The sequence below is a fragment of the Pseudonaja textilis genome, chromosome Z (assembly GCF_049901715.1).
Source record: "Pseudonaja textilis isolate UNSWEBS1 chromosome Z, rPseTex1.2, whole genome shotgun sequence".
In the NCBI taxonomy this organism is placed as follows: domain Eukaryota; kingdom Metazoa; phylum Chordata; class Lepidosauria; order Squamata; family Elapidae; genus Pseudonaja; species Pseudonaja textilis.
Window position 1 is genome coordinate 84311271 of NC_142008.1, and position 26340 is coordinate 84337610.

At 35.0% G+C, this 26340-nt stretch overlaps 1 protein-coding gene across 17 annotated transcripts in view; it reads left to right on the top strand.

The window, feature by feature from the left end:
* STRADA (STE20 related adaptor alpha) overlaps window positions 1–26340 on the top strand; it is a 32827-nt gene that overhangs the window by 2098 nt on the left and 4389 nt on the right. For 5 of the 17 annotated variants that reach the window (XM_087917345.1, XM_087917346.1, XM_087917344.1 and 2 more), the window contains 10 exons: window positions 8778–8841; window positions 10333–10390; window positions 16723–16825; window positions 17566–17687; window positions 18086–18194; window positions 19102–19225; window positions 19442–19613; window positions 19943–20047; window positions 20184–20425; window positions 23106–23148. In XM_087917345.1, the coding sequence (XP_087773471.1) occupies window positions 16774–16825; window positions 17566–17687; window positions 18086–18194; window positions 19102–19225; window positions 19442–19613; window positions 19943–20047; window positions 20184–20425; window positions 23106–23148 (969 nt within the window). In that variant the 5' untranslated portion in view covers window positions 8778–8841; window positions 10333–10390; window positions 16723–16773. Of the gene's footprint in view, window positions 1–3527; window positions 3654–8777; window positions 8842–10332; window positions 10391–14094; window positions 14124–16722; window positions 16826–17565; window positions 17688–18085; window positions 18195–19101; window positions 19226–19441; window positions 19614–19942; window positions 20048–20183; window positions 20426–23105; window positions 23149–26340 lie in introns of all 17 variants that reach the window. The other 12 variants (XM_087917347.1, XM_087917350.1, XM_087917349.1 and 9 more) reach the window with 5 other exon arrangements.

Below are 26340 nucleotides of genomic sequence, written 5' to 3' on the forward strand. Positions count from 1 at the left end.
AAGGAACAAACACATTAATGTTAAGTGATATTACTTTCATTCTAAACATCATCTCAATTTATTTCAAATATATTTCTTAAACATTAACATTTCTTTTAAGCATGGCCTTTTCCAAAGTACTCTTTTCTCATTTTACCTCTCAATATTTACATAAGAAAAGGAACAAATGAATTAATCCTATTCATTAATATTACTTTCATTCTAAACATCTTCTCAATTCATTTCAATTTATTTCAGGTGTATTTCTTAAGCATTAATGTTTCTTTTAAGCGTAGCCTTTTCCAAAATACTCTTTTCTGATTTAAATAGTTCCCATATCTTCATATTTAATCCCTTTTAATTCTTTTATCTTGTCAAATTTGCAATTCCATCGCATATTCTTTTCATAAAGTCTAAATTAATACTAGCTTTTTCACAAAAAACAAAACAGAAATTTCCCCTCCCTTTTTACTAGTTTGGGATTGTCACCTCAATGGTTTAAATATGCCTTAATTCCCTCATCTGTAATTCCCAATTAAACATCTATTTTACTTAGTTATAGTAATAATCATCCCCTAGAAAAATAAACTACCTTACATTGTACTTTTCAGTCAGATTCCCCAATGTATTTTCTCCCTTTACTTCTATAAAACTTTACTTATGATATCAAAAAAAAAAAAAAATAGAAGAGAAAGAAGCAATTAATCCATTTTGCTATTACTGGTCACCTTAATCTCATTTTAAAACCTTTTTAAACCTCCTCATGATTCATTTCAATTATTTCAATAAATATAATAAGCATTAACCTTTCTTGTAACAATAAAAATAAGAATATACATTCATCTTCTAAAAAGATATGAGTGCCCTTCCCTCCTCAATAGACTAAATTTTATAATTTATAATTGCAAAGTACATTATTATTACCCTTCATATCAATGCAGAATCCCCTTTCTTAATTTATTAACCATTATCTCTATGTATTCTAGGTAAAGAAAATTTTTCCTTTATTTTACAATTCCAATATTTATTTATTTATTGTTCCTGCTCCTCATTACCTCTCTTCCCTTTTATTTTTCCAAATCTTTTCTCCCTCTGATTTATATTCCTCTCTCTATATATATTTTCCTACCCCCTTTTACTTTTCTGCTGTTTCTTTCCATCTGTCTGATTTTTACAAGTATTCCCCATTTTAGTTACTTTTTTGAATCTCCCATTTTTAACCCCCCTTCTTTTTCCTCTTTGTGGTGTTCTTTGTGTTGATTGTCTATTTAAGATGGCTTCTTTTTGAACTAACTCCTCCTCCTCTGAGGTTTCTTCTTCATATTCTTCAGTCGCCATTTCCATAGCTTTTAACTCAGAGGCAAGTGATTCACCTCTTGCATGTAGTAGTTCTTCCAAGTTTTTAAGTTCCATTTTTAGATCCCACAGAGATATCATTGTTGCGCATTCTTATATCTTATAGTCATTAAAATCCACAAATCAGCTTCTCTTCTTCTTTTTTCTTCTTCAAACATTCTAGATTGACAACTATTCCAGAACTGGGTTTATAGCAAAATCACCAATCAGTCCAACAATCCATATTTTTTCTTTTATTTTAATTCAATTTTTGCTTTTTAGGGTACTTGTTATATTGTTTCAATATTTCCTTTTCATTGTATCAAATCAGATTCATAGAGAAATAGGAACTTTCCCTTTTTCAGCTTAAATTTTTGTCCGCCAGATGGCACTCTCCATTTTACAATGTCCTCACATTCCCCCTCCCCCCATTTTATTGTTCAGGGCTTTCCAAGCCCTGGTATTCCAAACCAATCAAATCTTCAGTTTAAATATTTCCCCCCTGCTTTTTGAAAAACTCCTAAGTCCAGCTTTAAATTGTGGTTGTTTGTTGCCAATGTATTTTAATTCAATTTGTTTGAATATCTTGTTCCGGCTTCTTCCTATCCCGGTTCGAAGCCCCGCTCAGCTGTCAAAAATATTTTCACTTTTTTTCCTTTCCCTTTATAAATCTGCCACTTTCTTATTCTTTCATAAAAATTCTTAAAATATCCGTCCTGTGGTACCTTTTAATTAATTGTTGCACCAAGTTGTCCCGATTCTTATGTTGTCCACCCCTTCCTTCTCTCCTGCACAGATCTTAGTCCAGCTAAGTCCTCTTCAGGGTGGCCATTTTAGACCACCACTTGGTCGTCTTCGGGAGGAAAAATTGCCAAGCCCAGGGAGGGGAGATGCGGCTCCCCTCAACCTGGTTGGTGGCTTCCCCTTACTCCGCCGCCCCTCGAAGGCAGCTTCAGCCCCTAATCACAATGATTGGGGCTCTCTAACGAGAGCATGGACCAAACCTGTGGACAGTCGCAGTCCCTGGTCCGTCGACAAGGAGTGCTTAACCCAGAAGTCCTCAATTCAGGAAAGGATACAGAGGTTTTGAAAGAGGTCAGATGTTTGCCACGTGCTACTGCCAACAGGGACAAAAGGCATATTTTAACATAATCAAGAATCCCAGTAAGGACTGATGTTGATGGTATTGTACATCTTGGCACAAATGATGTGTCCCAAAAAGATGTACTCTCTGTGCAGAATGATTTCCAGAGCTTGGGGCAGGAACTTTGTAGAATAGGCTGTAGGCTTGAGAGGTTTTTGAGAGGTTTTACCAGTACATAAGGAACAAAAAGGAAAAGCCCAGCATATAGTGGAGCTCAATGTGTAGCTAAAGGAGTGGTGTAAAAGGGAAGGTTTTAGTTATATCATGATGTCTGCAGCTGGTCCAATGAAAAACTGTACAAAAGAAATGGTTTGCATCCATCAAAGGAAGGGATTGAGTTACTTGGCATTAAATTCATGGATTTTCTGGAGAAGCATTTAAATTAAACAGGGCCAGAGAAATAATTGATTCAGAACATTTCTATCCCTGGTAATCTAAAATTAATAGGGATATAAGTGCATGCAGGTAATAATGCTTGACAGCATTATCAGTGCAGGTAATAATGCTTGACAGCAACCTTGCTGTCAAGCAAAATCAAGTATTTAATAATGAGTGCCATAACGTGCACTAATCAAACAGATGGTAAGGAAGTATGGGTAGTCAGGCACAACACAGGGACTAGAAGTTCTCCAAGGTCCCTTCCAACTCTGTTATTCTATTGTTCTGTTTATCTATTATTTTAACAACTTTAGGGAGAGGGGCTCATTAATTAACATTGTTAGAAGGAAAACAATGATGTAGTGCCTTAAGATATGCAATCCTGATTTTTATGGACTAAGAAATTTTTCTGGGAGAAAAATAATTTGAAAGAATCAATACAAGGCCATTTTTCCCAATAAGTGACAATCTTCATTTGTTTAAGGTCTTGTTTTGCCCATATGCATTGTGGATACATGGTTCATTACTACATCCCCTGTTCCATGAGGCCTAATATAAATCCAATCAATTCTATTTCTGGTCGGTTGGTCAGTTGGCATTTGTGATGTTCAGTAGGAAGAGGATTCCTGCTGTGGTAAAACAGGTAGTTTTTAGTAAAAGCTAACCAAGTCCAATGCTGTTTAATTTTAAGAGCTGCGATGACACAGTGGTTAGAATGCAGTACTGCAGGCTACTTCTGCTGATCACCGGCTGCCAGCAGTTTGGCAGTTCGAGTCTCCCTGGCTCAGTGTTGACCTCAGCCTTCCATCCTTCCCAGGTCAGTGAAATGAGGACCCAGATTGTTGGGGGCAATATGCTGACACTGTAAACTGCTTGGAGAGGACTGTAAAAGCACTGTGAAGCAGTATACAAGTCTAAATGCTATTGCTGTTGCTATTAATTTTCAGTAATTTGGAGAACTCTTCCTTGAAGTCTATTGAATCAAAAGACAATTGTTAGCATTATTGTGGGGAGCCAGGTTTCCATTAACACTCACTGTACATCTATATCCAGTACATTCAAATCATTCAGGTTCCATGTTGATATATTGGGCATTTTTATACTTACGTTTGTAGTTCTCAATTATGTCCACCAGCAGGAAAGCAGAATCAAGGTGTGTAAATCTCTCTTGGGAAATGGATTTTTAGTAGGCATACATTGGGTGATGGTCATCATATTTTTGATTGAGGTTCAAGTTGGTTTGGTTTCAAAGTGGCTTCCGCTTTGGTCAGCAGGACACAGATTAGCTGTTTAAAATACTTTAAATATGATCAGTACTATAATTTGGGCTGTTGCAACCTCAGAATCTAATAAGTCTCCTGTCTTGGGCCTTAGCCTGTTGCCACCCATACTGGGATTTTTTTAAAAAGATAAAACACAAGTAAAAGTTTTTTAAAAAGACACACACCTATATTTTTCCTTACTCCCCCACATGGAGTCAACAATGCTGAAATATTACTGTAATGAGATTATTGAGAGAAACTAAAATACAAATTTGTTATGGAGGCAGCACAGCAGATTAGGCAATAACAGTTGGTAAAGCAAAAATGTGCCTTTTTCCTATGGCTAATAGAAAATTACTTGCCCAAAGTTATCTAGCCCACTTTCATGGCTAAGTTAGGATTTGAACCCATATTTTACTTTCTAGGTTGGTGCCTTAAATCAAACTGGCTCTCATCACAAATTTGTTTACCTTCTTTTCTTTGACTTTAAGAGAAAAGTAAAAAGGGTTAGCACATATTTAGCAACACCTAGTCTTCACTTTGCAGTTCCAAATGCATTATTAAGGATATATCTAGATTAAAATGCAAAAAATAATTTAAATTTTGCAACACAATATATGCTAACTTCAGATCTTCTGAATCACATTTCTTAAACGTTCGTATTACTGACTGTGTACAGTATAAGCTTCCCCTTGCTTCTTCATCTAGACTAGAGCTGTCAAATTGGCGGCTCATGGGCTGGATGTGTCATGTGCAGGCCATGCCCACCTCAGTTCTGCAAAGGGAAAAAGTCATGAAATATCACGTGACATTGCAAGTTTCATACCCGTGATATAGACTATTCCTTTCTCAAACTCCCCTTTTCTACATATAGTTACAATCATTAACTTTCTTACAAGCATATATGTTTATGAAAATCAGAGCTATATGGCAACTCTGCTTAAACATACATTTCACTCATCTCTTATAATGCAGTTTGCAGATATGAAGGCTGAATGGGGTTAGTATTACTTTTAATATACTTTAAAAGTATATTAAATGGAGTTTTGGAAACAGGCTTTTGCTGGATTGTGGGTTTGCAATTTCTTCCTCTTAATTAGCATATGTGATAAGAAAACAATAAATTAACCAGGATTGAATAGAAGAAATCAACTGACTAAATTTAGGACTGATTGAATTATCTATCGAACTGTCTTTGCAAGATCAAGACACAAAAATTCTTGTCTGATTTCTTGAGGGAAGCAATAAGAAAAGGAAAGGAAAGAGAGAAAAAAAGATTTCTCTCCACATTGCTTTGTTGGCCAGGCAAGCCAAGAAGCTGTGAAGAAAGATTATTCCTCATAGTTTAGTTTTTATAAAGAGATTTAGAGGGAGAAAATGTTTAGCAGTTGCAAAAAGGTCAGAATGGGCTGCAGAGTGGAGAGGGATTAAAGATTCTTCCTCCCCTACCCCACCCCACTTTTTCCCCCTTCCTTTAGTCTCCAGATTTTACTTGGAGAGTGGTAGATGGGTAAAGTGAAGAAACAGAAAGATACTGCTTTCTATGAGTTATTTTCATAGATTATCAAAAAAGCATAATTCATCTTTTTAACTTTTTTTACTTTAAACATAGAATATGCATATATATACAATGATAGTAAAATAGTCTCTTTCAATGTAAACTTCTAGAAATATTCATATACTCAATAACAACTTAACTTTTCAAGAAAATAATTCTTTTATGGCTTTTTAATTTTTTCATTTTATTATAATTGAAAGTACCTTTGTTTTACCAAATTAAATTAAATTACTAGTCACATCCCATATTTTAGTCCATCTTTTTTATATAGATCCGGTGCATTTCACTTTTTCAATCTCACCTAAACCAGGCATCCACCTATCTAAATCCAGGGGCCCGGCACCCTTCCCAATTGAGAGGTTGGGGAAACATGCAAAGCCGAAGTTCCCTCTTCCTTGCCCCTACCTGAAATGCGTGTCCCCGTTGGTTTGGGGTATATATATATACCCAAGGAGATTATTTTCCACACACAATCTACTGTGATTCACAGCCCCTTGGAGTGCCAATCTCCTAGCTATCCAAAATCTCTTGGTAACAGCAAAGTGAAGCTCATGAGAATTTAAGGTAGTTAGGAAAGGCACAGAGCATAAAATTAAACGGTGGAAAGGAAAAAAGGGAAAAATCCACACATACATAAATCCGATTCACTCATTTTATTTTTAAATATAAAATTTCTCACAGTTCACACAACAGATTTAACCTAGTTACCTAGTTTTAAAAGTGCACAATTCACTGAACCTTAAATCAGTCAAATAGTATGGGTTCATATGCTGAGATACACAGAATAATTGATCTGGTTAAGCATATTGTGGAACAGCCTTAGTCTTAGCACTGCTTTCAACTTGGGCACTGAAGAAACATACAACATAGCAATAACAATAGCACTTAAACTTAGACTTCCTTCAAAGTGCTTTCCAACCCTCTCTAAGTGGTTTACAGTCAGCATATTGCCCCCAACAATCTGGGTCCTCATTTTACCCACCTCAGAAGAATGGAAGGCTGAGTCAACCTTGAGCCTGGTGAGATTGGAACTGCCAAATTGCAGGAGTCAGCAATCAGAATTAGCGTGCAGTACTGTATTCTAACCACTGCAGCTGTTAAAATAATTCATAACTCCTGAAATTATCTTTGATTATGTTGTCCCTTTTTTAAACTTACAGTGAAATAATGGCTTGGTAGTTGCTATTCACAGGATTTTAAAAAATATTATTAAAATGTTGTTCAATAATAAAATATACATTCAGAGACTGGATTGTTTATTTTTTGCACACTATGAAGCAGTAGAAACTAGCAACACTGCACTTCCTGTTGCCAAAACTGCAGGTTCTTGTTCAGGCTGTTGTAGATATTTATTTGTTTTATTTTTTTTTATTTATATTGCCACCTATTCGCCCATGGCGACCCAAGGAGGCTTATACAATGTAAAATCATATTTAAAACAAAAAATTAAAATTAAAACAATAAGAACTAACAAAAAGAATAAAATAAATTAGTACAATAGAACAAAATTTGGGAAAACAAAAAACAAATCAAAAACCAACTCTCACCCTCACCCTGACGGCAGCGGATCACACTAGCCATTTGATGGATTCCATCCCTCTCTGGGGTCCCCAGGCCCGCTGGCAAAACCAGGTCTTCAGTACCATTCTAATCTCTGGGGGAATGATGTTCCAGAGAGATGGAGCCACCACAGAGAAGGCCCTTCTTCTAGACCCCACCAGGTATATCTCCCTCAGGGGTGGGACCCGCAGCATTCCCTGCATCCTCACTCTAATGAGTCAGGTAGATGTCACCGGCAAGAGATGTTTCCTCAGATAACCCAGACCCAAGCCATGAAGGGCTTTAAAGGTGACAACCAGCACCTTGAATTGCACCTGGAAGCAAATTGGCAGCCAATGCAGCTCTGGCAGGAGAGGTGATTCTTGTGCACACTGGGGTCTGCATAAAACCATGCGGGCCTCTGCATTTTGCACTAACTGGAGCTTCCAGATTCTCTTCAAGGGCAGCCCCATGTAGAGTGTGTTGCAGTAATCAAGACGGGAAGTGACCAGGGCATGAGTGACTGAGTAGGGACTGCAGATCCATGAAAGGGTGTAACTGGTGCACAACCCGCAGTTGCGCAAAGGCCCTCCTGGCCACGACTGCTACCTGCTCTTCGAACAGGAGTCGTGAGTCCAGGAGAACCCCTAGATTACACACAGGGCCTGTTTGGGGTAGTGCCACCCCATCCAAGACTAAAGGTTCTCCCTGAACCAACGAACCCGAGACCCAGAGCCACTCAGTCTTGCACTGGTTTAGTTTTAACCCGTTGCTCCCCATCCAGCCCCAAACAGCTTCCAAGAACGGTGAGAGGGAGACACAGCAACACTGGGCCGAGACATACAGCTGAGTATCATCAGCATATTGGTGATACTTCAGTCCATGGTGACGAATGATCTCACCCAGTGATTTCATATAAATGTAGATATACTGCAATTAGGTACTGATTTATTAAGAATATTTTGGGGAGTAAAGTTTGGTTTTAAATTATGTGAATTTAATGTTACACTGAGTATGAGAGCAATATTTGAGAAAAGAAAGAATACCATTCAAGTCTATGTTAAATCCAGTTCTGACAGTGATGAATCTATAATGGTGGTTGATCAACAGATAGCTGATAGTCTATCAGTATGTCCTGAACGATATGGGGGTAGTGAGATTTCCATCATAGTCTTAAACTCTCTTCAGCCATTATTTATAAGTCATGTGTTTGGATATACAGTACTTTACTTTAACTCCACAGCCTTTCAATAAGTTGACTTAGGAAGAATGCATGTGGACTACCTTCTACCATCATAGGCAATAGTGTAAAATAATACTGATGTAATGAAAGTCAACATGTCTGGGTTTGTTTTTTTTAATTCCTGCAATGTGTTAAACGAACTGTACAATTGAACAGAATGGTATCTTTTTGGTTCTATTTGGGTAATTTTTGTTTTAATTTTTAGAGTAAAAAATATCCAGTTCACTTAATACAGCTAATTAACTTAGCTCAATGAAGCAAGACAGTAAGAAGCTTGATAGAAATGTTTGTTTTCAGTTTTTTTGTGATACCTCCCTTGCTTTTTTTTCTTTATATTAGGACACTCTAAAATTTTCATGCCTGTGGACTAACATTATCACGGGTGGATTCCATGTCTTTCCTTGTAAGTAAACCAGAACGAATTAGAGTGACTTTAAACACAATTTAACGAGAAAGTGTCTTTTTTTAAAAAATTCACACAATCACAAATAATGTAATTTTAATTATTTATACTTCTGTAGATATATTTCAGCCTGATATGATAATGATAAGATTGAGCACTAACTCAACATACCATGTGGATTTATTATTTTGAGCAATCAAAAGGTCCTCTGGAAAGAATAGAAATATTAAAAGGAAAAATTAAGAACTTTTGGGTGTTGCTTTAAAAGTAGCAAAGATTATGTTAAACAAAGACTATGAAAATGGAAAATAAATGGAATTGCTAGAAGCAACTAATTGTAAGATTGGGAAGAAAGTGAAATGCTTGGGTATAAGTATGGTTAACATAAATTGTAGTTATACCAGAAGAATTACCTTAAAACATGGAATGAAATCAAGAACATATTAAGATAGGAGAAATGACAATGGACGTTGTTTGGGAGAATTTCTGTGATAAAAATCTTTCATGTAGAGTTGCTATTGAGACTGTGGAACAGAAATAAAGTCTGTCTATGCCTGAAAATGCCTTTGTAGGTCTCAGCACAAAAAGCATTTATAGAAAAGAAACAGTATGTAAAGAATGTTTAACTTATCAAGAGTTGTTATAGCAGGAACATGGAGACTGTAAGATGAAATCAAGAAAGAATTGACTACAAAAGGATTTAGTTTTCAATATTTTCTATCTACACAATTAAGAGAAAGGTTTAAGGTAGATAATATGTCATTTTTAAAATAAATAAATAGTTGGCATCACTGTATTTATTGCCACTGGGGGAGGGGGAGGGAGAGGATTGGAATGTATGGGATTTTTTTCCCTGCAATTTTTTAATGTTGTAATCCACCCAAAGACACTATGAGTTGAGCAGCCATATAAATTTATTTAATAAATAAAGACTTGGCCTAATTAATAAATAAACATTTGGAATTGAGTAGCAGAAAACAGAATTTTAACCTGAACTATGGCCAAAGAATGAAATATAATTACTAAAATATATAAACTTTTAGTGAAGTTCGAAACAGAAGGCATATACATGAAAGACTGAATAATAATGTAGGCTAAGAATTTTGAACACAATATACCAATAGAATAATGGGAAAGTATCTGGTTAAAAGGATTGAAATTTACAATATAAATTAAGTTATAGTTTAAAAGAGAATATATATATATTTGTATAAAATGATTGGAATATGATTGTAGAAAAAGTGTGTAGAATGTATAAAAGTACTTCAAATTTATCTTGTAAATGGATACCATGAAGGGTCATTTTATCATACCCAGTGGACTTGTAGAAAAAGCCAAACAAATTATGACTTATAATTTGTTATGACTTATCTCTAAACATTTCTCTGATGTTATAAGTTTAAGGATCATACTGGGGTGTTTTTTCCCCTTTTACTTAGAAGAAATATGATAATTATGTCACATTACCTTTTTGTGGGGGTTCTTTCACAGCGGTGGATGTCTGAAAAATTTATTCTTGAGGGCTTACGGGAATTGGAACTCTTTGGAGGTAAGCATTTAAATTATATTCATTTTTTCTGCTTCATATTGGATTGGCCTCATATGAATATTTGTTTTACAGAATCTGCAGATTTAATTCAAGGTTTCTCACATTAATTTCTTATGGATTGCAGCATTTATTGGGAATCCCTTAATAGTTACCCATTGATTTTTAATGAATTTCTCTAAAATAATTCAGATTTTTCAGGATGGTATAAGTGTTGGAGTGATTACTTAAAGGTGCACAGCGAAAATGCTAATCTATATACAGTATTTTGTATCTATACAAGTTGTAATCTACACATTTAGTCTAATATTTAGGAAAAAATGTCTTCAAACAAGGTCAACATGAGTACAGGAAAGAATGATAACAGATATTCCTCAAGTTACAACAGTTCAATTAGTGACCATTCAAAATTACGATACCCCCCCTCCCCAAAAATGTATTTACCACTCAGTCCTGAAGTTACACATGTTGCAGCACCACGCTGGTCATTTGTCCTTACAACCAACCGTAGAGACACTGCAACATATCCCCTGCCTATTCCTTCCCCACACCTCCTGCCAGGTCTCCACAGACTAGGCTTGCTTTGCTAGTATCCCAGATTCCACTTACTCCTCCCCAACCCATTTCCCATGGCTTTACTGAACTTGTTTTTCGAAGAGCTCTAGAAGAGGCTGGCCCACATGGCAGATAAGCCAAAGTCTTTTATGCAGAAACTGGTGAGTGATCATGTTTATTTAACGTAATTCGGTCAAATGAATCCTCAGGTTACAAATGTAATTGGCAGGCTTTATTTTATTTGTAATCAGAGGATTATCTGTACTCATTTAAAAAAAGAAATTTCCCCTAATAGTCTTTCCTGTGGAGAAAAGGGAATTATTTGTTCATGAATGCTTGAAATTGTTGAAGATCAGAAAACCCTAATATTAAATGATTTGTGTCCTTCTTAAGCTTTATTTATATCACTTGTTTAAAAAAACAAGTTTGGGCAGCTCTCAACAGTAATGAAACTAAAAGCAAGAAAACCAGATGCTTCACCCTCCAGCTCCGGTCCATCAACTCATACAGTGCTTGGACTCCAATCTTACCCTATTCCAACACCCGTGGATTATGTATTATTCCCTCCAATTACTGGATCAACAGCTGCATCTTATAGGTACTCCTTGATCTATGGCCACAATTGGGAATTTCCATTGTTAAGAAAGGAGGTTTTTAATGGAATCACACCTGATTTTATAACAGTTTTTCCACAGTTGAATCACTGCAGTTGTTAAGCAACTCCAGCATCTCCCATTGACTTTACTTGTCAGAAGCCAGCAGGAAAGGTTGCAAATGGCAATTGCATTATAAATACATGGTGATTGCCAAGCAGCCAAATTTTGATCACATGACCATAATGATGCTGTGATGATCATGTGCAATCATAAGTTATTTTTCAGTGATGTAACTTTGAATGGCTGCTAAACAAATGATTGTTAAGTTGAGGATTGCCTATATTATTTTGTTATCTGTGTTACTTTATAATTCACATTAACATCACATGTCAAACTATGTCAAATATCTATAAATTTTACGAAGTATTTAAACAAAATTAAAAAGCTGTTCCTAAAACTTAATTAAAAATGAAATTACCAAATAGATCATAGAATATCTGCCTAATAATCAGTATCTTCCACTAACCTTTAGAATTCTAAAAGTGACAATGGTATTTAGTTTGGGTATAGTAGGGGAGATATTAAAGTACCTGACAGCAAAGGTTTTTGAGTTTTAACAAATATGATAAGAGAGAATGAGTCCTGAGCTGAGTTAATTAATTTTCTATTTGTATATGTATTTGTTTTAGTGTTGTGAATCCCACAAAGTCATGTACTGAGATGAAATGAGTGGCCTTAGAAACCGATTACATACATTAATATTGTTTAAAATATAGAAAAGACTAGAAATAAATTGATATTTCTCATTATCAATTATGATAGTTGCACTGGCCATGCTTGCTAACATTTTCTGTCTGAAGGGATTGAAATAAACCTGCTTGAGTGACTTCAATGAAAATAATCAAATGACCAAACAAAAATAACTTTCATAAAGCAGTTTCCAAGTTTGTTGTATATTTTAATTGTGGATTTCACTGCCACAAATTGGTACTATTCTAATAGTATTCTAAATTCTAATTGAGATCAAGATTTTGAAGGATATATCCACCAGTGGCTACTATAAGAGCATTGTTGAATCTCCAGGTTTGGAAATAGTAATTACTGAACATAAGTTCTGGGGAACAACTGAAGCTTTCTCTTTTTTCTTTTCATTGGTTTTTTTCATAGATTAATAACTTTTAACACCCAGCTAGAGTCTGTTATGAAGCAGATGTTTCTTTCATGTAATTAATTTTGTACTACTCAATCTACCTAATGTTACTATTATTTGAAAAACTGTCTAAGCTTCCAAAATTCCGTTTCCTCATTAGTTTTAGGGTGTCTTGTAACTTCCTTTCAATCACCTAGCCTAAGTCACATATACACAAAAAGTGGACAAAGGACATGCTTGCATCTAATAATTCAGGACAGAAACTTGGAATTCTCATCATGTTTACTCTGTGCAGCTTTCTTTCTTCCTCAAGTTCAGCCTGAGGTTTACGTTTTGGTGTTTGAAGTCTGCAAGCAGAAACCTTAACTATTTTCTCTCTCAAAGAAAGAATGCAACTTTGAAAATGTGTGCGTTTAATGGAGGGGAGATAAATGTGAGGGGTATATATATGTATATACATAATTGTCATTTACTGACTGGTTGTTCTGCAATCAAAGTTATTGTGAATGGTATTGGAAAAATATTTTTATTGCCTATTCAAGATATTCATAGCATCCTCAGTGACCTGATCATCATTACAGCCTGTACATGTAGTTTTGCATCTCATCCATGGATTTTTTTTCTCTTTTGCAGAGTAGAGAGATTAGAGAGAAAGGGATTTTAAGAAAACAAGCAATTTGCTCTTCAGCACATTGAATGTACTGCTCTGGGGTGGGGTGAATGTAGAACAAAAGAAGTGATTCCTTTAGGCAATTTATTCTTTGCCTAATTTTACCCATGCTCCCACAGAAAAAAGAGATTGGAAAGAAAAAGATTTCAAGAAAGTATTGTAAGCTTTTTGCACGTCTGGACATCAAAAGTAATGTAATTGTGCTGGCAATCTGAGGTTGAAACTATGGACGCACTATGAAAACAGCTTACATTATTCTCTTGAAATCTTTTTTTCTCCGATCTCTCTGCTGTTGTGGGGAAGCAAACAAATTTTGCAGACAATCTGTCTTTCCTTGACTTCTGCTACTGTCGCAATTACATTGCTCTCAATGTATAGTAGAGCAAACAGCTTACTCTCTTGAAATCTCTCTTTAAACTACATTTTGTGAATTAGGTAGGGTGGGAAGAAAAAACAGGTGTTTTCTATAGTCTGTCTCCTCTTTTCAACCAAGTAAAGAGATCAGAGACAAATGGATTTCAAGAGATAGACTGCCTGGTAGCTAATCTGCAACTTCTTCCCCAGGCTATGGTGTGATGATATTGCTTATTGCTTTTGATATATACAAGACAGTAAACAGACACTTAAGCATTCAGAGGGTTGGATTAGGAGGCATATGTATGAATTAATTCAGATTTATTTTTTAATGAGTATCTGTTTTAAAACCAAAGTCGAATTATAAATTTCTTTACTCCAGAGCAGCCTCCGGGTGATTCTCGGAGAAAAGTAAGTGTCTTTCAAAGGCTGTGGTGTTGTGGCCTTTTGCATGGAAATTTATTCTATTACTTGTAGCCATTTTAAAATTATTTTCATTTTATCTTATTTAAACATCAAATGTTTTAGCTTCATATGTGTGGACACAAGATTTCACCCTGGAAATAAAGTTGTGATTGGCATATGTATTTTATTTTGGTCAAGAATCTTGGACTCACAAATGGCTAATCTGACAAGGATTCCTTTATACTGATAATTGGTATAATGTTTATTTAAAAAGTAAAATATAAAAGAGAAATAGTTAATCTGCTCTTAAAAAATAATCAAATAAAAATACACATAAAGTATGACCAGACAAATTAACTTTGTTGTAATTTTTTATAATTCTGGTCAGATTCAGAAAAACTCCTGTTTGCTAAAAGTTAGGAATAGTACTTGTGTATTTATGAATAACTACATAGAATATTTAAGAGATTATAGTGCAATTTCAGATTTGTCTTCTCAGAAATTCCATTGATTTCAGTTAGGTTCTTCCCAAATAAGTGATATAGAATTATATGGGAGAAACCAACACTCAGTTTAGTATAACTTAATTGTTATACTAAATTGTTTATAATACTGTAAAGCCATTAGTGCCTTATTTTCGGCCGTTTTTATTCCTTCATCAGTGATGAGCTGTAGAGACGTCATCAATAAAAATTCAAGTGTTCAGGGTAAAGCATGTTTCAATCTTGATAACTTTGCAGTTTCTGAAAAACATTATTTTTTTCAAAAGAAATCTTCCACGGTACAGTAACAATAAATGGAATTGTTTGAACAAACAGGGCTATGAAGAAGTCCTAGAAAGCAACAGATCATGAAACCAGAAAGAATGAAGTAAAGATTATAATGTCGGGTAATAAGTGGAAGAAGCTTTAACTAGAAGAAAATAAAGTCCATTAACAGAAACCTCAAGCAAGGAAGTATTTGTAAAAAGGGATGATTTTCAAAAGGTCTAGCAATACTATAAAAAAGATATGCTAATCAAGGAGAGACAAAATAAAACAGAACTGTGCATAGCTGGTGGCAACAACAGAAAATTTAATGACAAAAATCAAGCTGTGTTAACTTGAAGGTGCCTGAAGAGCATTTCAATGTGTCAAGACTAAAGAGAACTTCCTGTAAGAAATAATGGAACTGCTAGGAAAATCTAGGTGAGGGAAAAATTATAGGAAGGACGGGGAGTGGGAGGGATTGAGAGATGATGCTGAAGTAGCATTTAGCCAATCCTAAAAATAGCAAATGTGTATCATTTTTCCTAACTTTTGATTTGATATTTCCAGTGCATTAGTTGCTTGTACTACATCACGTTTTCCAAACAAGTTTTTTCAAAATAAATTCAACCAAATTTATAAAAAGCTGACACTTTTGAAATGAGAAATTCCTTTGCTTATTGTTTGCCATTTTACACCAAAAATGATCCAGTGTTGAAATCCTTGGGGAACAGCAGAGTTTTATTTATTTGGAGAAATTATATCACAAGTAAAATTTTAATTTCAAACTTTTTAATATGTTTGTAAAAACATCAAGCTTCAGTAGTTTTCTTCTGCATGAATAGAATTTTTCAAGCAGTTATTTTTTCGCGTGGCAATTTAGAAATTAGTAATGATGTTTTGTAACAGTTAACAGATTTGCTGGAAACTATATTCCTCTGCAAATAACAACATGCTATCTTTATTTTGTGCAGCACAAAAGTTGAATTATATTTGTTTAGTGTGAATACTGAACCTTAAAAGAGCTTTAGGCTGGAATTGAATATATATTTACCAGATTAAGCCTTATTGGACTGAGTAAAGTTTGAGTAAACTTATTAAATTGAGCTTTTAAACAATATCTATTCTTCTCCAAAATGTGTGTTCCTGTTCTGCTTGCAAGTTTTCCTTTCTAGTATTTTCCTTTCTTGTTTAAATAAAGTATTGTTATTATATTATTCTTAAGTGCACTCAAAATATGTTGTGCTTTTTAAAAAAAAGAGTGAGGAAGACAGTTAATTTTTTTTCTGTTGTATTGCAAAGAATATATATTGTATTGCAAAGAATATAAACAGAATCTCCAAAACGGTTCATCCATTTAGCTGAGAGTGGCCAGCTTTGAGGTTAGTGGTCTTCCTCTATTACACTGATAATCTTCTATATCCTGGTTTCTGAATAATTTTCTCTTGATATGATAAAGTTTGAACTTGAAATATTCTGCAGAACTGAGCCGAAAAATTGTGCCAGTACTCTTAAAAGCTATATACTATGTCAATCCCGGGATTACAAATATATACCTAGATATATTGAATTGCATGTTTTGGACGATAATAAAGATGTGTATGTCTATTTAGAAGTAACAATTTTGTAAAAGAACAAATGCTTCTTGTGACAGATTGAGCAAGAATTACAGTCAAACATTGTATAATGACTTGGATAATATTTTACACCTAATTTTCCTAAAAATATGTTTTAGAGATGATACTACCTCTTAAAGGATATTTTCTAGTTCTCTCTACTGATATAAATAGTGCCAAATATATGCAATATTGTTTTACAGATCTTATAATATTTTCCATATCTTATTTTTTATCTTCTAGACCAATGAAGCAAGTTCAGAGTCAATAGCATCTTCCCCGAAGAGGGATAACATGAGCAGTTACCTGCCTGACATCAGTTGTTATGAATTACTGACCGTAATAGGTAATGTTGGCCGCTGTAATTGCAAACTTGTTATAAATCTAAAGACAAGGTTACTTACTTTCCCTTCACATATTTTAAATTAATCCCACTAAATTAAGTTGCATGGTAATAACAGGAAATTATTTAAGAATTATAATCAAGAATATGAAGATAATACTCTAATGCCCCCATCCCTACATTAGTTGACCAGGAAAAAGAAAAAAAAATTGGGGGCGTTGAATTGTGTTGGGATTATGAGCTACCAAATGCCACAATATCATCTTTTAACACATCTCTTAGTTTGAATACACAGAGGGTGCAATAACTCAGCGGTTAAAAATACTGAACTTGTCAGCTTCAGTTGACAGCCCAGGTTTTATTTTGTCTCTGTTTATTTTTTTTAATCTTGGATTTTAATCTTTTGAATAAAATAAAATAATTACAAAAAAAAAGAAAAGAAAATTTGTATGAAGAATACTGAATAATAGGTGACCCAAGCTGGAAGAAGAAATGAATAGGAAAAATGTGGACAACTAAGAGAATATTGAGAACTCATTTTATTCTCCAGTTATTGATTTAAATTTACTAGCAAAAAAGTGATTGAAGAAATGAGCTTTAAAATATAGATTAAGGAGATGACTTTCCTGAATTCTACCATAACTAAAATTTTAAAATGGCTAAGTGCAAAAAAATGTTTGAGATGTTAAATGTTTCATTTTGATTGAAATAGTATTGTATGGGTGCTACATTTTTTTTTTCAGGAAAAGGTTTTGAGGAATTAATGACTGTGAATCTGGCACAATATAAACCAAGTGGGGAATTTGTCACTGTCCGGAGAGTCAACTTAGAAGTCTGCACCAATGAGATGGTAGCATTTTTGCAGGTAAAGCTAGCAACATGCCAAATTTGGTTGGTTGGTCCCACCTAGAAGTGTTCTAAGTTCTTAACCAGCTTAATATATGACAATTCTACAACAGAATATAAGAATTATTATGAATGAAGCACATTGGGTACTGTATTCTGTTCCTACAGGGATCAATTTAATATATCTGGAAAAAGGATAATAATATTTTATTTCAGTTGTTCTTCCTGCCTCTGCTGTTAGTCACTAAAGTCTCCATGAACTATGATTGCCAGATAAAAATCTGAATGAATAAATTACATTATTAACAGAATACTATATTATATTGCTAATTATTATTATTTAATTCCCTCTGCATATCTTATTCCATATCTCACATCTGATTTACCAAGAATAACTTGTTACATTTTGGATTTTAGGGTGAGCTTCATGTCTCAAAATTCTTCAGCCACCCCAATTTAGTGCCATATAAAGCAGCCTTCATAGCTGACAATGAACTATGGGTTGTTACATCATTCATGGCATATGGTAAGTAAGAATAGGAAGGGTTTTCTTGATCTTTCACACAGGATTTGTTTTTACAATGTAATGAAAGCATATTCAGGCATTGATAGTAATTAGTGGCAGCATTAAAATAAAAGAGCCATAAAGTTACGTTTTATTCCATATATTAGATTTTGCGGTAATTGCCTAAACATAGACAGTTATATTGATTTTTATGTTAATTTGTGTTTTAGAACCAAGTCACTTTTTGGTAATACAAGGTAAGAAGGCCCTGGTTGTGAATCATGTTCACAATAGGAGAGTGGAATAGGTTAGATTGAAGGAAACAAGAAGTTATTCTTCTGTTGTCAATATGGAGAAAGAAGATCCATTAAGGACAACTGCAGCTCCTCAATTTTCATCTATACTTGGGAGAATTCTGTACATGAACTTTCCAGGGAAAACATATTCTAACTACCATATCAAATGATTAAATATAAATGTTGTATGTTTTCTAAGACCTCATTTCAGTGTACATGGTTTTTTCCTCTTTTGATTTGAAAAATTACTGTAATGTTAGTCTAATAGTGACTGGTCCAAATTCACAAAGCTTAGCTTCCTAACTAAGTAGTAATTTGAACCTAAGTCTTCCTAAACTTAGTCCAACGGTAGATTTTATATCTCATTGGTTCTTGTTCCTTATGAAAAACTCTGGTTTAAGCCCAGCCTTCCTAGAAGGGACTGAAGCACCTCCCATCACTGGATGCTCTTCACAGCTCACAGAGAACGAGCGTATCAGGTAAGTACCAACGCCCTTTTTGTCAAATAGAATTACAACTTCACATTTAATTGTTTCTCATCTTTCTGATTTTTATAGATAATAGAATATAAGTCTATTAATATTTTCAGGACTATATCAAATCATGATATTGTATTCATTCTCTTTTTAAAGGTTCTGCTAAAGATTTAATACGTACACATTTTATGGATGGTATGAGTGAATTAGCTATGGCTTACATCCTTCAAGGAGTATTAAAAGCTCTGGATTATATACACCATATGGGTTATGTTCATAGGTAAGAAGATAATTGCCTTATGTTAACTAGTAAAATAATTATTGCCAGCTTTGACTTTTTGCTCAGATTAATATTGCCACGGTGCAAATATTAGCTGTACTTCTCAACAATACCTTCTTTCTCACATTCCAGAGTTTTGTTTTTCGGTATAAAATAGAGTTGGTTTGGATGGATGGGGGTTTGTGGCTATTTTCTTTCTGTTCTTTTTGCATGTAGGAGTGTGAAGGCCAGTCATATCCTGATTTCTGCAGATGGAAAAGTATATCTTTCTGGTTTGCGTAGTAACCTCAGTATGATCAGCCATGGTCAGCGTCTCAAAGTGGTTCATGATTTCCCCAAATTTAGCATCAAAGTTCTACCATGGCTTAGTCCAGAGGTCTTGCAGCAGGTATGTTAGTTTTCTTGGTGTTAACGTTTCTCAACCTTTAAGTGTGCATGTCATACATTTTCATCACCCATTTTACCATTTATTTTTGAACAGCTTCAGATAATGTCTTTTTAAAATTACTTGGTATTCTGACTAGAAGTTTCAATATTTTTTTATTCATTCTTAAGAAAACTTTTTGTCTGATATTGATGCTGCAATAAAAGCATCGTCTGTTTGATGAATGGATTGATATGGGGGTAATTATGATATGCTTAGCTTGTGTATTTTTCAATTTAAATTTCATTGAATAACATTTATAACTCAGTACAGTTTTGCTTTTCTGATTTTAGAACCTGCAAGGCTATGATGCAAAATCTGATATCTATAGTGTTGGAATAACAGCCTGTGAGCTAGCAAATGGCCATGTTCCATTCAAAGATATGCCTGCAACACAGGTAGGAGATTTTTCTGTTTCCCTTTCACTTCAGTTCCTGACTGTATATATGACAGCAAAGCCATTAGAATTATTATAACATTAACTGCTCTACAGTGATGTGATACTTTCAACAACATTTTGTTCTCATGCTTCAGATGCTTTTGGAGAAACTCAATGGAACTGTCCCTTGTCTACTAGACACAACTACTATTCCTCCAGAGGAACTGACTATGAAGCCATCACGCTCTGGGGCTAGCAGTAGTCTTGGAGAAGGCATGGCAGCCAGCAATGCTAGAGCCTCTAATGGTGAAGCAGCACTGCATCCTTACCACCGTACTTTCTCACCATATTTTCACAACTTTGTAGAGCAGTGCTTGCAAAGGAACCCAGACTTGAGGTATGGTGAAAAGAGTGAAGTTCAGGAGATATGATAATCTGAAGTGGCGGAGCTAAAGTCAGAGCTAAAATATTTAACAGTATTCAGTGGTATTTGGAAGCATAATATGAAGTGTTGCAAAAGATGTAAATGCTATATTCCTGTGAAATCAGTTTTTCCATGCCAAAGAGCAAGGTTTGAATGGTTTGGGATGATTAAACATGTTATATGTTTGTGGAATTAGTTATTCTTGGAATCAATGATAAAAATATCAATGAAAATATAAATTTGTCAGATAAAAAACTTGAAAAATGAAAAAAGCAAGGAAATTTAGTTTAGTGATGCAGGTAAAGAGAAAACCTCTTTTCTGATTGTTTCAGCAATGGTAAAAAAATGGAAATGCAAAATGAATCTTTTGGCTCCTTCTTTTCATGTAATGGCAAGTCTACGTGACATTGTAGTCCATGTTGCTACCAACTAACCAACTTGTAGGGAAAAAAATCAACCAATATTTTTTTTTGAAGCTTTAACATATTTCCTTTAGAAAAAATGGATGCAATTCATTGTTACCTCAAAGGGCTTTAAGGCATCATTTTCCTTGGGATATGTTTATTGAAAATATTTTTTTAAATGGTTAGAATGTATGTTCTTTTTAAAAGAATGTATTAAATTCCCATGTTTCTTTCAGCTTCCTCTAAGGCAAACTATATAATAATAATCAGCTTGGCAGAAAATGGGTTCATTCAAATAGAAATTACTTCAAAAATATTTTAAAAATTACTTCCCTCCCTTTAAAAAAAAGGCCTCCCCTCTAAAATGTGTGATTGGACACACAAGGAATTTGTTTTGGAGCATGTACTCTCTGTACATAAAAGAAAAGATACATTCATCAATAGTCAAGAATCATCAGGTACCACACTTAATACTAGCCATAGGGTACAATAAGCAATCAAATCATACTAGGAAACAGTAAATATAAATTGTAAGGATACAAGTGACAAAGTTACAGTCATACAGTCACAAGTGGGAAGGGATGAGTAAAAGGAAGGATGGGAAGATTAATAGTAGTAATAGTAATGCTTATTTATAAAAAAAATCATCCTAGGAAACAGTAAATATAAATTGTTAGGATACAAGCAACAAAGTTACAGTCATACAGTCATAAGTGGGAGGAGATGGGTGAAAGGAAGGGAGGAGTAATAATAGTAATGCAGGCTTAGTAAACAGTTTGACAATGTTGAGGGAATTATTTATTTAGCAGAGTGATGGTGTTTGGAAAAAAACTCTTGTGTCTAGTTGGCAGCATATACCCCCATTTAATTTTGTACTGGTTTAATTTTTTTGCAGCTGTCCAGCAAACAAACAGCTGGCAAAATCCAAGAACAAAAAATACTTGAAAACATGCACCAATTTAGGCAGCCCAGACTTAAGCAGTCATAATAATCGGAAAAGCCACATTAGGGCCCCAGAAACACATTAAAATAGGTATTCGGAGCTTTTCAAATCCCCATAAAGGACACTAGCTTTCTGAGAAAATTTCTGGGTAGGGATCACAATTGAGAAGACAGGCTTCCTTGTTCTCACAAGATGACAATATTTACTAGAGGCAACCTGGAATGCATCCACTATTCTGAAGTGTATCAGATGGGGAGAAACAGTTGATGATAGGTGATCCCTCAGATATCCATGCACTATGCCAATGTAATCTGATTTCCTTCATGAATAATTTTGACAAAGAGAAGAATAAATATTATTATATCACAAGGGAACCAAACAAAATAGTGATGTTTTGTTTCCTGAAATTTGCCAAAAACTCCCAAGAACCAGTGCCATTTTCCAGGGGAAAAATTCTACTGCTGTTGGCAGTAGAATTGCTGAAATTATGTGTTCATATGCACTCCATGCATAATATCTTGTCCCACTGATTATAGAATTTTCAAATGAATCCCTCTGCAAATCAGATGTTTTGATAATTAAGTAAACTCAGAATTGAGTTACTTGTTTGCCTCCATTCAACAGGAATCTCTTTGCTTATATGAACTTTGGATTTATGCTAATGTGAGACAGTATATGGTGCAGAGGTGACTTGTGGATAGTATTCATTCCTTATTGTTAGTCTAATGTGCATGGTAAACCTTGGTCAGGTCGCTATCAGCGGAAGATGAGACTAAATCTCACTCTTCCTCCAGAGTCTGGACAAGAATGTCTAGCAAGCACTGACTTTATGTTTAGGAAAAATAGTTGCATGTAAGCTTGAATGAATGGCTCTCATGATATCATCAGTCTTAAAGAATACCCTTTTATTCATTCTATCGATTGAGAGAAAATAACATACTGCCAGGCAACAACTGCTAACATAAAATTGGCTTTCCAAAACTGAAGGTGGTCTCTTTTTTGCTTTTCTCTGGCTTGTTCAGAGAGTGCAGAGCAGAGTATTCACTGTTGCTCCCTGAGACAACTTCTTTTCATCCTGGAAAAGCTCAGATGCATTCATTTAAAAAATAAAAATAGGCATGCCTGCCATAGAAAACTATTGCAGAACCAGTATCCTGGTTTTTAATATTGAGATTGTTCTTTTTCTCAGCCATATTTTTTCCATATTTGAATCTTATATATATTTGGAATGGAGAAGTTTCTTGATCTTCTCTAATTTCTGCATCTTTTACATGATGGTATACAACCTCTCTTTTTTCATACATAGGCCAAGTGCAAATGCATTGCTGAACCATTCTTTTTTCAAACAGGTAAGATTCATCTATTTGTCTTGACATATTTTATCCTTTTCTCACTCTTGTATTGGTGGAGAGTAAGTAGGAAATACAAGAATGTACTGCTGCTTTGGAACCATTTCTGTAAATATGTAAACAAAACAGTATGAAACTGTTTTAAAATTTTGAATTTAATTTGCTTTATTATGATTAATCTTCAATTCAATTCACAGTCTGGGAATTGTTATTATTATAATTATTATTATTGATTTAATCCTCAATTTGATTCATAGTCTGGGAGTGGTAAAAACTTAATAGTTCAAGTCCTAACTAAGTACCTATTCAGGTAACTGTCTTGAGAAAATAGGCAGTTCTGAGTAAGATAGTTTTTTGAGCAAAGTCAGAATATTCAGGTTTAGTAAGTTCAAAATTTCCATGTATCCAGGCCAGTGATGGCTAACCTTTCCGTCCTCGCATGCCAAAAGTGTGCACGTGCACATGCGTTCCAGCACCCATAAGACAGTGCACACGAGGGGGCCATGTCCCCTGTGCATGCACACACGAGCCCCCATGTGCACCATGCGTTTTTGCGCATGCATGAGCGTGCATCTCCTGCACACACCCTGCACATGCGCGGCAGGTACTCGATCAGCTGGTGGGCAGCGCACTCCTGCGCAGTGGACCTGCTCTGGGCCAACAGCTCACATGCCAGCAGAGATGGCTCTGCCTGCCACTTCCTGCACGCATGCCATAGGTTCGCCATCACGGATCTAGCATTCCTTTGGGTTTTGCTCCCAGGGCTCCTATTACTATTGGTACAGTCATTGTACCAATGAATATACCAATCATTTCTCAACTTCAATTTGCAGATCATGGTATTTTGTTATCTAGTTGTTTCTCATCAATTCGTGCATCACCTGGTATTGCAATATCACTGAACCAGACTTTTTTCTTTTCCACAATAGTAATGTCAGGCATGTTGTGGGCCAGATATCTTGTGTTTGGATTCAAAAGTCATCTTGGCCTTTTCATTTTCAAGAACTTTGTCAATTTGGTATTCCCAGTAATTTTTGCTGTATTTGAACCCAAACGTCTGGCAAATGTATGATTTTGACAACTCAATCATGATGTCGTGAGGTTAGGCATGTGGTGGGCCAGAGAGCTGTTGTTGGAAGTCAACTTTTGAAAAATCTAGATAGAAATTTTAAAATAAGAATTATGCTCTTGCAGAATTGTGCTCTTTTGCATTTATAAAAATGCATACATTTTGGAGAGCCAGAATTTTGTAATTTGCATTGAGTCCTTATTGTCTGTTGAGATTCTGTAGGGGCTGGAGATAGGAGCTAAGTTTAGTCTTTGGTTCTTATAAAATTTTACATTCTGATATAGAAAAGCTGGTTTCTAGTGACCTGTATGTATCTGGATTGAAATTTGAGACAAGGACCAGTCATGCCTCTTCTTCTCAGAAATGGTTTTGAGGAAAAACTAACAGGAAGAAGATGTTATGAAAGGTCTGAGCAAGAGGATAGACTGGTTGGATAGTTACTGTTACTCAACTCCTTTGTTTCAGGTATAACATATCCAATTGGCTCATTTCTCTCTGCTCTTTCAGGAATAGTGTTTTCCCTTAGCAACCACCAGTGAAATCCTTGGTTTCACAAGGGGAGGTAAGGAAAGTATTGGGAAGAATGGCAGGCTGTGCAGAAGGGTAAAAAGTGGTATGCCATCTTTTCATCCCTCCCCAAAGGTCTTTGCAGATTTTCTTCTCAGCCCAAACTCCCAATAATCAAAAAGTCTGACCATACACAATCCACAAAAGTTTGGCAGAATTTCTAAGAGCTAAAGGCCTTTGGCATTCAACAACCTGATTTTTAGTACATACTTCTAATGTAATTCAGCATTCTCAGCAAGAGTACGCTATAAAAGATGAAACCAAGAACTCTGCTCTATTTTTTTCAGTAGTTATGAGAAGTAAAATTCTGCTGTATTTATTCAGTGATTATATAGGCACTAATCAAACAGGTGGCAAGAAATTAGGGGCAGTCAGGCACAACACAGGTTATGTAGACAGTAAACACAGTCTCAGACATAAAGATCTCAAGTGCCTATATACAAATGCACAAAGTCTGAGGAACAAACCACGGATGAACTCAAACTACTAATACATGAAGGTAGATATTAGTTGGCATAACAGAAACTTGGTGGGATGAAACCCATGATTGGAACATACTGGTAGAAGGATACAAACTATTCAAAAAAAACCAGACCTCATAAAAGAGGAGGTGGAGTTGCACAGTATGTAAACGACCACTATATTGCTACAAAAATGCTGAAGCCAGAGATGAACACCTCCTACAATTCATATGGGTCAATATAAAAGAAAAAAAGAATGACATGGCCATAGGTGTATATTATAGGCTGCCCAATCAAGCAGAAAATATAGATGTCCTTTTTGCCAACCAACTAACAAACTTATGCAGGAAAAACACTACAATAGTAATGGGGGACTTCAATTTTCCTGATATCAATTGGAAAACTAATTCTGCACCAAGCGAGAAATCAAATAAGTTCCTAACCAACCTAGCTGACAACTTTGTTGTCCAAAAGGTAGATGATGGAACTAGAGGGACAGCTATACTGGACTTAATTCTTACAAATAGAGAAGAAGTGATAGAGGGAGTTGAAACTGCAGGAACCTTGGGTAGGAGTGACCATGTCATACTAGAATTCAACAGAACACAAACACAAGCAATAGAACATAATGACACTAGAGTCTTAGATTTTAAAAGAGCTGATTTTAATAAACTCAGAGAGAACTTGGAAAAGATTCCATGGATGAAAATCCTAAAGGGAAAAACAACTCAAGAATCTTGGGAAACTCTGAAAAGTACGATCATACAAGTGAAACTCGAAAAATTAGAATATTGTGCAAAAGTTCATTTATTTCAGTAATGCAACTTAAAAGGTGAAACTAATATATGAGATAGACTCATTACATGCAAAGCAAAATAGATTAAGCCATGATCTGTCATAATTGAGATGATTATGGCTTACAACTCATGAAAACCCCAAATCCACAATCTCCAAAAATTAGAATATTACATGCCATCAATAAAACAAGGATTGTACATAGAACAATATCGGACTTCTGAAAAGTATAAGCATGCAGATCTACTCAGTACTTGGTTTGGGCCCCTTTTGCAGCAATTACTGCCTCAATGCCGTGTG